General features: G+C 41.1%; 1 protein-coding gene and 1 long non-coding RNA gene across 2 annotated transcripts; both read right to left on the bottom strand.

Annotated features, from left to right (window-relative positions):
* Positions 1-5,119: 5,119 nt before the first annotated feature.
* On the bottom strand, positions 5,120-5,907 carry LOC125262782. The gene is made up of 2 exons (XR_007183607.1): positions 5,843-5,907; positions 5,120-5,548 (listed from the first exon to the last, which is right to left on the bottom strand). It is a non-coding gene; the product is annotated as an uncharacterized LOC125262782 (long non-coding RNA).
* A 346-nt stretch (positions 5,908-6,253) lies between these two features.
* Positions 6,254-17,634, bottom strand: LOC125263052. Its single transcript, XM_048181911.1, has 5 exons — positions 17,325-17,634; positions 7,737-8,042; positions 7,287-7,586; positions 6,837-7,136; positions 6,254-6,664 (listed from the first exon to the last, which is right to left on the bottom strand). The coding sequence occupies exons 1-5, from the start codon at positions 17,374-17,376 to the stop codon at positions 6,333-6,335; spliced, it is 1,290 nt and encodes a 429-aa protein (XP_048037868.1). The 5' UTR covers positions 17,377-17,634; the 3' UTR covers positions 6,254-6,332.
* Positions 17,635-18,190: the final 556 nt, after the last annotated feature.

Genomic DNA, 18,190 nt, shown 5'->3' with positions numbered 1-18,190 from the left:
CCCAGTCTACGAGGTATTCCAGGAGACCACCACGGCGCCAGGAGTCCAGAATTTCACAAACCTCTTATGCAGCTCCATTCTCCAGAAGAAGTGGAAGGGGGGGCTCGGCGGCTGCCACGTCAGGCTCTGTGGAAGGAGAGACAGAAGGGTGGTGAGGTTTTAATAAAGACACATGGAAAGTGGGATGAATCTTGTATTGTGGAGGGAGCTGAAGACGATACGTGACGGGGTTGATCTGCTTGACGATGGTGAACGGGCCAATGAAGCGGGGACTCAGCTTTCTGCATGGCAGACGCAGTCTGATGTCCCTGGTCAACAGCCAGACCTTCTGCCCTGGCTGGTAGTTGGGAGCGTTGGAGCGACGAAGGTCGGCTGTCATCCTGCGTCTGCGCAGGGCCCTCTGCAGCTGATGGTGGGCTGAGTCCCATACCCTCTCGCTCTCCCGGAACCAGTAGTCGACAGCTGGAACGTTGGAGGGTTCCCCGTCCCAGGGGAACAGTGGGGGTTGGTAACCGAGTACGCATTGAAAGGGTGTTAATCCGGTGGAAGGCTGACGGAGGGAGTTCTGGGCGTACTCGGCCCAACCCAGGTACTGGTTCCAGGAGTCCTGGTGGCCATGGCAGAAGGTACGCAGGAAGCGGCCGATCTCTTGGATCTTCCGTTCCGTCTGCCCGTTTGTCTGAGGGTGGTATCCGGAAGATAGACTTACGATCACACCCAGGAGGGACAAGAAGGCCTTCCAGACCCGGGAGATGAACTGGGGCCCTCTGTCAGATACTATGTCCTCGGGGATTCCATAGTAACGGAAGATGTGGTTGAACATTAGCTCTGCAGTAGTAAGAGCGGTAGGTAGACCTTGAAGAGGAATTAGTTGGCAGGCTTTGGAGAATTGATCCACTACCATGAGGATGCAGGTGTGACTGTCTGAAGGTGGGAGATCCGTTATGAAATCCACTCTCAGGTGTGACCATGGTTGCTCAGGAACGGGCAGAGGATTGAGCTTGCCGGCCGGCAGATGACGAGGGCTCTTTGAGATGGCGCACTCCCTGCAGCCCTGTACGTACCTTCTGACATCCCTGGCCAAGTTGGGCCACCAGAAGCGCTCTTTCAGCAGCGAGAGGGTCTCATTGACCCCCGGGTGACCAGTGCCAAGTGATGAGTGAGCTACGTGGATAAGTGGAGTGCGTCGTGCTCTGGTGATGTACTGAAGACCCTGCGGGCAACCCGGCGGAGTGTGGGTGGAGGCATTGGAGGAGGGCAGAGTCTCTTCAGACCACTGGATGGGACTCACGGATTCTGGAAGAACGGTTTCTGGAGTTTCAATCTTTTCATCAGGAGCATGGAGACAGGATAAGGCGTCAGCCTTGAGATTCTTGGAGCCAGGACGATAGGAAATAGTGAAGTCAAATCTTGAGAAGAACATGGCCCAGCGAGCTTGACGAGGGTTTAATCTTTTTGCAGCTTTGAGATACTCCAAGTTCTTATGGTCGGTCAGCACTTGAAATGGGTGTTTGGCTCCCTCCAGCCAATGCCTCCATTCCTCCAACGCGAGCTTGACGGTCAGGAGCTCAAGGTCACCGATGTCATAGTTGACCTCCACCCGGTTGAGCTTGCGGGAGAAGAAGGCGCATGGATGGAGTCTACTTGGCTGCCCCTGCTGCTGGGAGAGGACCGCTCCCACACCTGTGGTGGATGCGTCCACCTCCACGACGAAAGGCAGGTCAGGGTCAGGGTGGACGAGGAGGGGAGCGGTGGTGAAGGCGTTCTTGAGGGCTTCAAAGGCTCTTGTGGCATCTTCGGACCAGGACAGAGACTTGGGCTGATGTCGAAGGAGGTTGGTAAGTGGACAGACGATGGAACTGTAGCCTTTGATGAAACGGCGGTAGAAATTGGAGAAGCCTAGGAAGCGTTGGAGTTCTTTTATGGTTGTAGGAGTGGGCCAGGACCTGATGGCATCTACCTTCCCCTCGTCCATCCGGATGCCACTGTGATCAATGAAGTATCCCAAGAAGTGGACGGATGACTGGTGGAAGGAGCATTTTTCCACCTTGAGAAACAACTGGAATTACCGTAAGCGCTTGAGGACCTCCACAACGTGGTGGCGATGTTCGGCCATGCTCCGGGAGTAAATGAGAATGTCGTCGATATACACCAACACGAACTTGTGGAGAAACTCCCGGAGCACCTCATGTATAAAGTCCTGGAATACGGAGGGGGCGTTGACTAGTTCATAGGGCATGACCAAATATTCGTAATGGCCGGTGGGCGTGACAAAGGCAGTCTTCCACCTGTCCCCCTCGCGTATCCGGATGAGGTTATACGCGCTGCGGAGGTCCAGCTTGGTGAACACAGTGGCACCATGGAGATGTTCCAGGGCCGCTGGGATGAGGGGAAGTGGATAACGGAACTTGATAGTAATCTTGTTGAGAGACCGGTAATCTATACAGGGCCGCAAGCCTCCGTCCTTTTTGGCCACGAAGAAGAAGCTGGAAGCAGCAGGGGAAGTTGACGGACGGATGTATCCTTGCTTAAGGGCCTCTTCAATATAGTCCTCCATGGCCTTCTCCTCCGGCACTGAAAGGGGGTAGATCCTTCCCCGTGGCACTGGCTCACCCAGTAGCAGATCGATGGCACAGTCCCATGGCCAGTGTGGAGGTAGTTTGGAGGCTTGTTGCGGGCAGAAGACGTCGCTGAAGGGGGCGTAACAGGATGGGATGTCGACGGATCGTTTCTCGATGGGGCTCTCGATGGAGGTAGTGCAGACAGTGATTTCTTTTGGACGTGGAGATGGAGGAACAGGTAACCCGGAGAAGCAGTTGGAGAAACAGTGTTCGCCCCACTTCAGGATCTTGCCCGTGCGCCAGGAGATGGTTGGGCTGTGTTGTTCGAGCCACGGGCGCCCTAGAACCACGTCAGCGGTGGATTCCTCCAGAACCAGCAGGTGGATGTCCTCGACGTGGAGAATTCCTACACGGAGCTGCAGCGGTCCAGCACAACGACTGATCTTCTTGTGGCTCAGGGGCTTTCCGGTGATGGAATGGACTTGATAGATGTTAGGCGAAGGCGAGGTTTTGAGCTTGAGTTGACGACAGAGGGCACCGGAGATGAAGTTCCCGGCTGACCCTGAATCAAGGAGCGCAACAACTGGAACAGATACATTTACAGCAGTAAGGTTTACAACAGTGGTGAGTGGTTTCATCTTTTTTATGGAGGGAATGATGGCACTCACCAGAGGTCTTGGTGGGTGGATTGGGCATGCAGAGAGCACATGCCCAGGAGAACCACCGTAGAGGCATAGATTCAGGGCCAGCCGTCGTTGTCGTTCGGTGGAGGAGAGACGAGAATATTCAATCTGCATGGGTTCGCTGGCTGGTTCTGGGGAGCTGACGGGTTCGGACCGACGGAGGAGGTGTTGAGGAAGTGGCTGGCCCTGGTGTTCTTCGAGGCACGACTGCATACGAGTGCCTACGCGGATGGCGAGTTGGATGAAGCGTTCGAGGCCGATGTTGTCCTCGTATGCAGCGAGATGCAATCGCAACTTCGGTTCCAACCCCTGGCGGAAAGAAGTGATGAGGGCTTGTTCATTCCATCCGCTGCTGGAAGCCAGGGTACGGAACTGCAAGGCATAATCACTGACAGAGTTAGACCCTTGCTTCAAATTATAGAGTTTCTCACCGACTGATGAATCCGAAAGGGGTTTTCCAAAGACTTTGCGGAAATGAGAGACGAAGGCTGAATAGGATTTCACCACGGGGCCTTTCTGGATCCAGAGAGCGTCCGCCCAACGAAGAGCTTTGCCTTGCAGCTGTGAGATTACGAAGGCGATTTTAGTGGTGTCGGTGGGGTAGAGTTGCGATTGCATCTCCAGGACCAGCTCACATTGCAGGAGGAATCCGCTGCAATCCTCCGCCGATCCTGAGTAGGGCGCCGGCCTGGCCATGGGACTGGCGTGCATGGTTGGAGAGTGGAGTGAAGAAGTGAACGAGGAAGCGGCGACAGGTGCTGGTAACGTGACGGTGGTTGTGGTGGAGTGAGTGCTCGGCGCAGCGCGTCTACGAGCTCCTGGAGTGGGTCTGGTTGGCTCATGCTGATATCCTGTCGTTTGGTAAGGTCCGGTCTTCTGTTACAATACAGACGGCACGGAGGCAGATATAAAAGCAAGTATGGTAGTTTTATTGATATCAGCAGTGAGCAGGTGAGTAAATGGTAAATAGAGAGTTTGATGAGATGATAGGGAAATGATACTGTCCTTTGTTGCTTGTAGATGGAGTTCGTGGAAGATGACACTGAAGACGGCAGACGGGGAACACTCACACACAGAGAGAAGCACACAGGAGGAAGACTGGAGACACTGGAGACGCTGGTAGCAGGTAAGTAGCTGGTTAGAGTCCTTGAGGTAAGTATACATGAGTCTGTGATACGTACGAGACCGGACAAAGACTGTGTGTGTGAGTGTGTCAGATATAGTGCTGGTGATTGCGGGGATAATGACGTGCAGGTGGCGGTGATTAGAACTCCGGTGATTGAGTGTGTGGGTATTGCAGGGAGGTGGAGCCTGATGTGTCTGTGACACTCTACACAGATGATATTTTACTGTATTTTTCAGATATCGGCACAATCCAAAACATACTAGAAACATTTAACTGTTTTGGGAACTGTTGTCTGGATTCAGGATCAATTGGTCCAAATAATCTCTTCTACTATTAAATAAAAAAGCTCAGAGTATCTAGATACCATCAGTTATCCCAATCATGAATCTGATAACTTCCCTAGGGATATTAATACAGCATAAATTATCATAAATTATGATAAAGTCTTTCAAAATCATAAAGGTTGAGCAGCTGGATCTAAATCCAGGATGAGTATTAACTTTAGATAAATCGTTAAAATGTTACTTTCAATAAAAAGTCATCAGTTCAACATTTACACTTAAAAACTATACAATTGTCTGGATGTTAAATACTTTAAAACACCTAAAATTACAAACTTTTGTTCAGCTGAATCACAACAGAGGCAGGAGCGGCACAGTCTTATGATGTATAGATATAGATATAGATATAGATATAGATATAGATATAGATATCTCACTGATTCTTGAGATAAGAGACAAAAAAGTTAGTCATGTTTTAAAAGATAGTTTTTATTATTGAACAACACATTATTATAAACTGATATATTTGTAGACAAAGGTCTCAGCTAATGAACATGTAAGGGAACAGGTTTTTCTGAAAATGTTTTCTTCTAAAAATGTACATTTATTCACTTCAGAACTGAATTTGTGTCAACTCCGTCAGACACATTAAAAAGATGCTATTTTAATTTGATCCTCAACAACAGTGTAAAATACACATGACAAATATACAGCAGTAGTAGTAAAGTGAGATCTGTGTGTCTCTGAGAGAAATATAAACAATAAAGCCTTACAAATAAGAGTTTTACAAATCTGACACTGAAAGAGAAGCTCAAATAATCATCAGTATTTATTATGACAAAAACACACTTGAAGAATCTTTAAAGTTCAGCGTTCTGCTTCAGATTTAAGCACTTCCTGAAAAAGATGAACATGTAAAGCCATAAATGAATCAATCTCACCAATATTAATATATGCTGAATCAGCCATCATCAATCATGTACCTGATGTGTGAATATGTGCTTGATCTCCTTCAGCTCTTCTGGATCTGATGTGATAAACCACAAGAATGACAGTAGCCACGCCCACCAGAGCAGAGAGGACCAATCGGATCACAGCTTCAGTAGGACCACAACAGTGGACTGAGGAATAAAAACATCAAAGTGAGATCAGCTCAGTCAATAAACGCTAATATCATCAGCGCTGCCGTACCTGAACATGTGTGACAGAGTTGAGTGATGTGCAGATGTTGAGTCTGGTGGCTGATGGGATTGTTCAGCACACAGCTGTAGGTGTTTTTATCCTGATATTCCACCTCCAGAGGTAGAGAGAGACTGATGCTGAGATCAGACGCACTGATGCTGGACAATGAACTGTTTCCTTTGTACCAGGAGAGAGTCACATGACTCACATTCACCACTGAACACACCAATGAACATGATGATGATGATGATGATGAAGAACATTGTGAAGAGTTTACTGCTGATGACAGGAACAGGCAGACGAGCTGAAAACATGAGAGAATAAAGAGAAATGAGGATGAATGAAGAGATTCAAGAAACATCCAGAGGAACCAAGATGATCAAAAGTAGAGCATTTAAAATTATTTGAATAGAAAGTTAAATATAAACCTGCTGTTCATGTGAAAGTGAGAGAATTAGTCATTTGAACTCATTAGTCATGATAAGATACTTCTTTAGATCTAGCTGTAATAAATAAAACATGTGAAACTGATATTTAACTCACCATAGACAATGAGACGAATAACCAAAAAACTGCTGAAATGGACACATACATATTCTCCAGCATGTTCAGTTGTGGTGTTTGTGATGGTCAGAGATCCAGTTTGATTGTCCAGCTTCAGTCTGTCTCTGAATCTCCCATCAAGAACATCATCATCTACAGTGAATCTGTCGTCCCGTTTATTGATTTCAGCTATTAAAGTGTCTCCAAACCTCCAATGAATCATATCATCATCCTTCATTTCAGTAAGATCAGGGTTTAGAGTGAATGAATCTCCCTCCGTCACTGACACTGAAACAGGGTTTGTCACAGATAAACAGATTATAATGGTTTATTAAATTAAATAGTTTAACATTTAAATTTGAAATAAACAATATCATAAAACAGCAAAAAGAAACAAAATTGTGTATGAATTAATTGAAATTTTGTCATTAAAAACAGGTGAAAACATTTTTTAACTCACCAATGACAGCGAGATAGAAATGAACTCTCTTATTGTTGGTCTGTAGTTCATAATATCCAGCATGTTTCATTGTGATGTTTGTGATGGTCAGAGATCCAGTTTGATTGTCCAGCTTCAGTCTGTCTCTGAATCTCCCATCAAGAACATCATCATATACAGGGAATCTGTCGACCCGTTTAATGATTACAGCTATTAAAGTTTTTCCAAACCTCCACAGAATCCGATCATCGTCCTTCATTTCAGTAAGATCAGAGTTTAAAGTGACTGAATCTCCCTCTATAAATGATAATTTAACAGTCGCTACAAACACACACATGGAGAACAAACACAAACAGGTTCAACACAGATTAATAGTTTGAAACTTAAATTTGAAAAAATTGAGTTTGGATTATTAATTGTATATTTGTGCTGATTAAAACATAAAACAAGAGAAACTGATATTTAACTCACCAATGACAATGAGACGGAAATAATCACTCATATTGTTGATCTCTAGTATATAACGTCCAGCATGTTCAGTTGTGGTGTTTGTGATGGTCAGAGATCCAGTTTGATTGTCCAGCTTCAGTCTGTCTCTGAATCTCCCATCAAGAACATCATCATATACAGGGAATCTGTCAACCCGTTTAATGATTACAGCTATTAAAGTTTTTCCAAACCTCCACAGAATCCGATCATCGTCCTTCATTTCAGTAAGATCAGAGTTTAAAGTGACTGAATCTCCCTCTATAAATGATAATTTAACAGTCGCTACAAACACACACATGGAGAACAAACACAAACAGGTTCAACACAGATTAATAGTTTGAAACTTAAATTTGAAAAAATTGAGTTTGGATTATTAATTGTATATTTGTGCTGATTAAAACATAAAACAAGAGAAACTGATATTTAACTCACCAATGACAATGAGACGGAAATAATCACTCATATTGTTGATCTCTAGTATATAACGTCCAGCATGTTCAGTTGTGGTGTTTGTGATGGTCAGAGATCCAGTTTGATTGTCCAGCTTCAGTCTGTCTCTGAATATCCCATCAGGAACATCATCATATACAGTGATTCTGTCGGCCGTTACATTGATTTCAGCTATTAAAGTGTTTTCAAACTTCCAATGAATCACATCATCATCCTTCATTTCAGTAAGAGAAGAGTTTAGAGTGACTGAATCTCCCTCCTTCACTTTCTTCACTTCACCAAACATTCCTGAAGAACAGAGTTTTTCACATATTAAAGCTTTAAAATCACTTGATGTTGGTTTGATGAAGCTTCACTGAAATACTTTCATTCATTTAAATGTGACGTGAATAATATTCTGCAGCAGCACAAAGACAAAAGATGATGAATGAAAAGAGAAATAGATTTATATATGGATCAATAACTAAAAAGACACTTTAAATGTTTAATGTCACAATAAAACTAATGCTGTTGAGTATCTGAGCTTCATATTTATGTTATTTTATTGAATCAGTCCATAATAACTGAGTTTAGAGCTGAATTCAGACTTGATCTGACAGTAAAATCACAGTTCACAGTTTTTGGTAAAAATTTTTTTATTAATTATTAGGCTTAAATGAAAATATTCTCACAGTGAGACTTGGTAACCACAGGTAAAACCATTCATGGCTACTCACCACCACTGTCAAATGATATGTTTTATAGGCCTATAAAAAACGCCTAAACACAGGTACAAACGACACCTTAACAAAGACATTAATTATATATTCCTCTACCCACCTAATAAATATTGCAATAATTTAGTAGTAATTTAAGCATGCCAAAGTCAACTTTAATCATATAAAATGTAATTTCCCAACAGTGAAAGTGAAAATGCTGAGTGGCTAGTAACTTTGGAAAACCACTAGCCACAGCGGCTGGTGAACGAAAAAGTTAATGTCAAGCCCTGCGCGCCGGTCTGTTATTGTTGTTGACTTTCATTTTCATGCCCCTAAACCTGACGTGGAACAAAACAAACTGTGAAACACATGATTTGAAACCATGTGTTTTTATAATTCCTAAGCCAATGCAAATGTTGAGTTTAGATCAGTCATGAATCCAGAATAAAACATAGATGCTTTATCTCCAGGGAAAAGAAAACAGAGGTTGGTTGTACTTGAAACCTAGCAAGAGATCTCAGAAAATAAAATCAACAAAATCAGTAAAAACTTAAATCTGGGAAACACAAGATTTTAACAGCCAATGACATTCAGCTGAAGAGACTGGACTAAAAACAACCGAGTTGGATTGAAAATGGACAAACCCAGCAATTGGGTTGTTTTAACCCAGTGGTTGGGTTAAATGTTTGCCGAACCTGTGTAGTTTTATTTAACCCAACTATTGTGTTAAAATTGCTGTGTTGCTTGCTTAAAATGAACCCAAAATATGTTGGAAATGAACATCTCTTATTATTAAATATGATAATTAAACAATAAACATTTATTAAACTGTTTATTAATAAATGATCACCTTTTGATTATTATTGTTGCCTCTAGTAATCATGTGTCTGATTTTTAATTTTCCAATCTATTTTGGGTTCATTTTAAGCCAGACATATCGTCATTTTTAAACAATAGTTGAGTTAAATAAAACTACCCAGCACGTTGGTCAAACATTTAACTACTGGGTTAAAACAAACCAATCGCTAGGTTTGTCCATTTTCAAACCAACTTGGGTTGTTTTTAACCCAACGTATTTTAGAGTGTAACAATAATGGAAAAATGAGGCTTATCAGTATGTCACAATAACACCCTGTTTCGACTTTGTTTTCTGTTTTTACACCATTTCCTGCCAGACTGTCATCATAGTTATGCATTTTAATTCACTAACTTGAAATTCGATTCAATATCAGTTATTTTCGATATACTGTATATCAGTTCATGGCAAATTTTGTCAAGAAAACAAATCTCTCATTGCTGTATAATATAAATGGAATCCATTGATAATATAGCTGCAAGCAGCGATGGCGGGCCCAAGTCCAGTGGCACCGCCAACTCGGTGGCTTCAGGGCAACTGTGCAGAGTGGGCAATAGGCATTTAAAGGGGTAAACATGAAAGGACTATGTCAAAGTAATTTGAATACACCACATTTACTGTAGCAGCTGGTGCCCATATGATCACAAACCACAACAGCCACATCCATAAGATTTTGATGAATTTAGATGAATTTCATGTCATAGAATGTCATTGGTCACTTATTTGGAATTAACCTATGACATTCTATGACATGAAATTCATCTAAATTCATCAAAATCTTATGGATGTGGCTGTTGTGGTTTTGTTGCTGTTGTGGTTTTGTTGCAGAATATCATCCTAATCTGTCATGTCTATGTTTTTCTCAGAAAACCTCTATAAAAATTCCAGAGCAAATTACATACTGTTATTTGCTCAAACTCCACAGTGCTCTGAGAAATCTAATCCAGTCTAATGCAAATGTCTATGATTGCTGATGTTGTATAATCCTAACACTTCTCTTCATGTGTTTTTAGACCTCCCTGAGCTATCATTTGTGCACCAATCTTATGCACCAAAAGCATGCTTTCATTTAATTTTAATATGTGTGGTATAAAAAACAAAATTATAAAATTAATAAATAAAGCCAAATCACAGAACCTGCAAAGACGATTTTAATGTCAGTCTCAGGTAATAGTAAAGTACATGTCTAAATATTTCTGCTCACTTATGCAAGTTTATTTTAAACAGCCACGTTTATAAAATGAAGTGAAATTTACTTAAATAGTGATTTTTTTTTCAAATTCAAGTTTTTATTGCTTTTGGAAGGTGAAAAGGTAACAAAAGTACAACATCACAAAAATAATAATAATGATACAGGGTTCCAGATTTCTACAGGCACAGTTGGAACAAAAAAAAAAAAAAAAAGTACAATACAAGACATTTCAACAAGTGTCAATCTATTCATTCTGAGTTGTTACTGTAATATATGTCCAGAACTCTTCCCAAGGCGACAACCCATCCTCTTTGACACCATTTATTCTATTGAGCATAGATTCATAAGAAGCAATTTCTATCATTGCACTGGCCCAATCTTTCAGTTCTGGGGCTTTCACTGTCTTCCAGTGTCTCAGAATAATCCTGCTAGCTACTGTGATACATACCATTATAACAGAAAGTACACACTTAGAAACATTTGGTAATTGAGACTTGTCACCCAGTAAACAAAGTTGAGGTGTCAGAGGTATTGTGGAGCCATACCAGCAACTTACGACATCTACAACTTGTTTCCAGAATGGTTTAACTAAGCTTAAATAGTGATTTTTAATAAATTTAAATAAATAAATAATTAATTTAAAGACACGCGTTGTACATGACGTTTGCAAACACAGCAGATGACTTTCTATAACACCCATGTCGAGAAAACACACACTTTCCTTTGTAAAAAAACAAAACAAAACAAAACAAAACAAAGATTTAAGACTTGTATGAATCAGAACATGAAATCACAGGTATTAAGTATAAGTATAATAATTAGTATAATAATTGTAACTCAAATGACATTTGAAAAGTAGTCCTGTCTAAATAGTGATATAATGTCATGGTTCAATTTCAAATGAATTTGAAGTTATCATTTGCAGTTCAATATTTCTATAAGTTCATCAAAAAATGGGTAAACACACACACACACACACACACACACACACACACACACACACACACACACACACACACACACACACACACACACACACACACACACACACATATGTTCATTTTTGTGAAATGTGGGGTCATTCCATAGGCATAATGGTTTTTATACTGTACAAACCGTATTTTCTCTCCCCCTACACTACCCCTACCCCTAAACCTTTCACTTTTACTTTCTCACAAAAACTCATTCTGTATGATTTATAAGCCTTTTGAAAAGTGGAGACATGGGGTAATGTCCTCATAAGTCACCTCTTTTTGTAATACCTATGTCACAAAAACAAGCACACACATGCACACACAGGTTTGTATTTCTGTCTTAGTGAGGACATTGCATAGACTTCCATTGATTTTAAATCGGGTCAATGATATTTTCTATCACCTAACCCAACCCCTACTCCTAAATCTACCCATCACAGAAACATGTGACCATCACTAGAATGAAATAAAAACATATTTTGGCTGATTTATAAGCCTTCTAAAATAGTGAGGACCAGTCAAATGTCCTCACTAGTGGGTTGTGAAAGTATTCCACAAAATAAGTGAGGACATTTGGTCAAAGTATAGTCAAAACAAGTACAGAGAGAGACACAGACAGAGACCCCCCCCCCCCCACCCACACACACACACACACACACACACACACACACACACACACACACACACAGAAAGAGTCAGACTGAGGGAATGAGGAGGGAGGGGGGTACCACAGAGAGGGAGAGAGAGGGTGAAAAAATCCACATTTAAACCAAAATCGGACTTCCTGTTGGTCAGAGCTAATGAGAACAATAAGTGTGCCGAGTTTGGTGACTGTAGGTTAAACTAACCCCCGACTTTTTTCAAAAGGTGGTGCTATAGAGGCCTCCTTCCTGCCCGTTTCTGAGGCTTTGCCCATGTCTATTGGATCATAATCCTGACATATCAGTCGAGTTTCATGCAATTTGAAGCATGCTAAGTGTCTCAAACCCATCCAAAACAAATACTGAAGTTTGATCTGTTGCTATGGCAACAGTGTTTGAAAAATATTAAAAATGTTTTTACAGGTCTTCATTCATTATGTCTTGATATTATTCTAATAAAGTCTGAAAATTGGGTAAAAATTAGAGGGTGACCTTAAAGCATTTTGAAAGTAACACACTTCCTGCTGCCAGTTGGTGGCGCTATAACTTTGACTCACAATAGTCACATCCATGTGATCAGACTCCTACAACGAGCACACAGCTGAAGTTTCATAAACATCAATCAATGTATGCAGACATTATAACACATTTCCTCTTTCCCTTTTCTCGCCATAAATTCGTTGCCTCGCCACGACCAAACCGTTCGAGATATCAAAAATCCACTCGCAATTTTACATCTTCAATGTCTTGACTTCATTCTGACTGAGTTTGGTGGCGATCGGACTAATCGCCTAGAAGGATTCCAATGTGTGTGCCAATTTTCAAGAGTTTTTGAGCACATTAAGGCCCCTAAAAATCCCCGGATGATGGAAAAAAAAATAATTCTCCTTAGAAAAACAAAAGGGCCCTGTGCCTGAGTGGCTTGGGCCCTAAATATTGAAGGATAAATGAACTGATATGTATACAAACTTAAACTACATTTAAGGAAATTTTTGTAATAATAAAGTTATAATAGGCCTACTAACTCTAAAATTATTTCTACTCCAATTCGTTTTTTGAAATATAAACATTTAAATGGTGGCTGTCAACTTGGATTTATTCAAACATTCATTAGCCTATAGGCTACTGAAGAGCATTACAAATTATAATTAATATGTAATATGGTGCATATATTTAGCTAAATGATCCTCTCTAGAGTTCATTTTTCTTGCTGACTAACGAGTTTGTTCACTGAATATGTTTGTACTGAGGTAACGTTAGCCTAAATGTGACGTTAAGTGACATTGTTTACAAGCTGTTTTTTTTATTGTCTTTCCGAGGTTGAAACACTGATTATGCGATTACACGAGACATGATACGGATTTCATTAAGTTGTATTGTAAATTTTAACATACCTTCAGATGTTCATTCTTGTTTATTTTGCTGTGTGACTGGTTTTAAAGCAGATGAGAGGATCAGTTCATGTGCGCTTCACGTTGCCGCTTCTCTTGAACTGATGAGGCGATACAGCGGCATGACACATTAAAGAACGCCATAACGGTATTTATGTTTCTTTTATTTCGTAGTAAAATGGCCAGAATTTGAAATATGAGACTTTGTTTCATGTCAAAAGCAACAAACCACAAATCTTATTGTGATTTATCGGATGGTTACGTATCCTCACACTTTTTAAGTGGGTATACGTAAGTCCTTCACCTTTCCTAGTGGGTATATGGCGTATACCTGCGTATCATGTAGACTACACCACTGCGTCAGTCTGAAGCTCTAGCTATGCAAGACTAGCTCATTATCCACTAATGTGGCCACGCCCACAGAGCGTGCGCTATTCAGATGCAAATTCTGAGGTGATACATGCAACAGAGAGTGTTTTCATTGTTTTGAGACACAGTGAGGAATAATTATATAAGGATTTACTTCTGTAAAAAAATTAAAATCTTTTGTCCAATTTTTGACCGGTATTTTAATTAAAAAATATAATAGGCCTATACAAAATTTTCTTCACATGATGTGCAATAATACGTGCATGCATGAGATCACAAAAATCATGTTTTCTGTTAAGAGTGGACATTAACGTTAATACAATAAATGATATGATCCTGTTATCAGCATGCTCACAGAAGGTTTTTCACAGATTTGAGAATGATAGTGACCTGATATTGGCACACAGTGGACTGCATGAATATGATACTGAGATCACAGACTGGACACAGGAAAGTGTTTGTTTTTTTTTTCCTTTCTTTTTTGTTTTTGAGTTATTTTTGTTTGCTTGTGTTGCGCTCTCTCTCTGATGACATGCTTGATTTTGACTGAGTTTGATTGACAGGCGATCTAACCAATCATAACGCTGTATCCACATTTATGTCTGCCAAAGCAGTTAGATTAATGTCGTGGACTTGAATTTGAAAAATGGTGTGTAGTGTCACGGGCTGCTTGAACTGAGGTACAACAGCAATCTGTCAAGACACATTAAAGTGCCACAAAACGGTATTTATGGTTTAAATTTCTCTTGTCTGTCGACGCATTGTTAGTGTCCTCTTGGCCTCAATGTATTTTTCACTCTGACAGAGTTGATGTGTGCCCTGAGAGCGCCATGGCTTGTTGGATACACATAGCAACAGTAACTAAAGGGGGCGGGGCGGTCGGCCCATCTCGGGACCGGGCCGGCCGTTGTAAACTGGGCCTGCCATTTCCTAATATTTATTATTATTAATATTATTATAACCAGAGTGAAATGCGCTGTCGTCCAGTAAAAACTATTTATTTATATATATATATATATATATATAATAAAACTGACCGGCCCACATTAAAAAAAATGGTCCGGCCCCTCTGGCATTTGCTAGAATTGCCAGATGGCCAATTCGCCCATGGTATTCACGCAAGATACTCCACACATTTTGACATCTGTGTGTGTGTATTTGAATATTCAGGCACAAACAGATCTGATCGCACACGACAGTGAGAGAGAGAGCGCTTCTGTTGTGTGTCATTCTGCGCGATTTCACCTATCCCACCTTCACTAACTGCAAGTTAATCGATAACGAATTGTGATTGGATTGTAATTTTGTGCTACGATGAGCTTGGCTACCTTTGATTAAGCTGAAATTATATTCAACCCGCCAAAGTGGCTAGTGGGAGTGTCTGTCTGACCCGCCACAGCTGAAATCCACCCACATTTAGAGGGTTGGCGGGTGTTAATGTCAAGCCCTTCTGAGAATGGTCAGAGAAGCCGGCTTTCCTAAGCCGCTATCATCTAGTATTTCTGCTGACATTTCTCTGGTTCCCGAATTCATCTGGCCTTCCTTGGTGCTTTCAATGATGGCAGTGGTGCTATGGTGTGTTTGGTCGACATTTGTTGAAATGGCTTTGAATAAGACTGCTGTGCACAATTCAGAGCTTTTTCCTGTTCCTAAGTCTGTTCCTGACCCAGACCTAGCTTGCAGATCTGTTCCTGAGTCTGATCCTGAGCCTAAGTCTGAAACTGTTCTAGTCTATGAGTCTGTTCCTGTCAATGAGCCTGTGCACTCTGTTCATACGCCAGCCTACGAACCTGATGCCAAGCCTACTCATGAGGTCAGTTCAGATCTTGTACTTCCTTCTGAATACTGCCTTGTGTCTACGTTAGTTAACTGTGCCACTCCACTCACTAATGTGGAAGTCAAGTCTGTATCACTGGTTTGCTGCTGATCTGCTTTGGGGGTTTCTGGTCCCATCTATTTGGCTCTGGTGTTCATCTGCTCCACCCTGGAGACCTTCTGTCCAGCAGGCTTCATCCTTGGTAATCCCTGGCTGTATGATCTCCTCACATCCGGCTTGCTGGTCTCTGGCTCTTGGTCCAGCTTCTCCTCCTGCATCTGTTTCTGCTCCATGGTCCTGGCCCACCTTCCTGCCGCCGGCTCCACCTCTGCTCTGCTTCCCACCAGTTCTTTTGTGTTGGAGCATCTGGAAGCTGCCCCTTGAGGAAGGGCTATGTTTTACCTGTCAGCTGCAGATGCCATTATGTACCAGCAGATGGCACCCTCGTCCATTATTGTCTCTGTAGACTCTGTTAATCCTAGACTACATTTCCCAGAACCCTCTGCTCATTATTTGTTTACTGCAGGACTATTCAATTAGCTTAATTTGAGGGCTGGATCATCAAACCGAAAAGTGGAGGGTTGTGGTGACGCATTACACTTTCAATAAATGAGCTAAAATACACCTTAAAAGTATTGTATTTACTTGGAAATGTGAAACCCAACAGTATGCAGATATAAGACCATAAGTAAAAACTTAATAATTTACAGATTTGTGCAAATATTTGAATTATGCAAATATATGAATTATACAAGCTTAAAGTTATTGGTAAGAATTGTTTTATTTATAATTATCATATTATTATAGGATATTATTATAGGATATTATAGGATCTTAAATGAAGATATTCTGACAGTGAGACTGACTTGGTAAGCACAGATAAAACCGTACTGGCTACTCACTAACACTGTCAAATGATTGACACTTGGCTGTGCAGCGTAGCTCAAACTAGTGAATCAACTCAACAACAGCGCTATTTGTTCTCTTGATATACGGTCTGTTTGTTTCACTGAACGAGAAACCTCTTCAGATGATTCAGTGACAGAGCGGTCCGAACGAATTTTCTTCTCTATACTCTTATGTGGGATATCAATCATCGTCCTGATTCCCTCCCAGACCTGTTTAGAATTTCCTTGTTACAGTTTAGCCTCATTTTTTTTGATTAAGGCCTTATCTACTTTAGTTTGACTTTTTGATTTCTCTTTGAAAGCTTTTTTCTTCTTAATTAATAGTTGTTTAAATTTCTTTTATAGACATGGTTTGTTATTAGGATATATTTTATACATTTTTGTGGGTCACAAAGTACATTCAAAGCAACCCTGAAGGCACTTAATACTCTCTTCATACCAAATCTTTAACAGTCCCTGTTATTTAAAGCCTGAGATCTGTTCAGTTCATCGTCCGGTGTCGTCTACGTTACGTGGTTGTGTTTCTCCTCATGATTCTCCTGTGTATTGTGAGGATTATTAAAGACTGTTCTTTGAGTTATTTCCTGAGTCGTGCGCTTCACTACAGCCACCGTCGCTGACACTAACAGTGAATGTTAATCTTCTCTAACTAATTTAACCAGTAATTTATCACATGGTACCAGAACAGAAACAACTGAAGCCATAAAAACAAATTTAAAACTCACCATCCAGACGCCACAAACAGAGCAAAACTAACTTGAGGAACATTTTCTTCATGGGTTCACTGAAAAGCCCACGATAGTGACTCTTAAAATGTCTGAAAACCCTCAGATTGATCTGAAACACACTGAACTGTGATATTTATCTGGTTGTGTGTGAATCCTCCCCCATCCTCAGTTAGTTTCCGCTCACACATCCGTCTCCTTTAACATCACGAAAATCAACAAGTTTTTGCTGATCTTACATTTTCAAATGAATTCTGGGCCTGAATGAAAACTAATAGCAGAAGAGTGAAATATTGGACTAGATATCTGAATCTACTGGTGTGTTATTTAGTGCTGTAGTTGTCAATCATATTTGAACTCTGTAAATTAGGGTATTTTCTAACATCTCCTCTGATCTCGTATATATAGGCCTTATTACTGAAAAAAAGAGAAATGCGCATATGTGACCTGCATGTACAAAGTACATGTGATTACAAAAATCCAGTGGTGTACACACGTATTCTGATGACAAAATTCACATCACGAGCACTGTTCACTGACCCTCGTGAACGCATAAAAAGTAAAGTACATTTTGAGCTTAAAGATGTTTTTTGTGGAGTGGAAGATTGTGATCTTCTTATTATCAGGAGAGAAAATGAAGAAATACTTCAGCTACAAACTGCTGACACACACAGAGACGACAAACATCCAGCAGAAGCTGTTTATTCACCGACAGATCAAACCAGACACACTGATGCTTTGAACAGATAGAATAAAGAGCAAAAAACTTCACAGGGTTCCTTTAACTCAACCTGCTAATAATCACATCATTATCTATAGGTCTCAGATGATTGGTTCCTGCTGTATTAGTAGCCAATGAGCTTGCG

This window comes from Megalobrama amblycephala, linkage group LG2, assembly GCF_018812025.1.
Source record: "Megalobrama amblycephala isolate DHTTF-2021 linkage group LG2, ASM1881202v1, whole genome shotgun sequence".
In the NCBI taxonomy this organism is placed as follows: Eukaryota; Metazoa; Chordata; class Actinopteri; order Cypriniformes; family Xenocyprididae; genus Megalobrama; species Megalobrama amblycephala.
The sequence above is the reverse complement of the archived record's forward strand: the minus strand, read 5'-3'. Positions and strand labels throughout refer to the sequence as shown.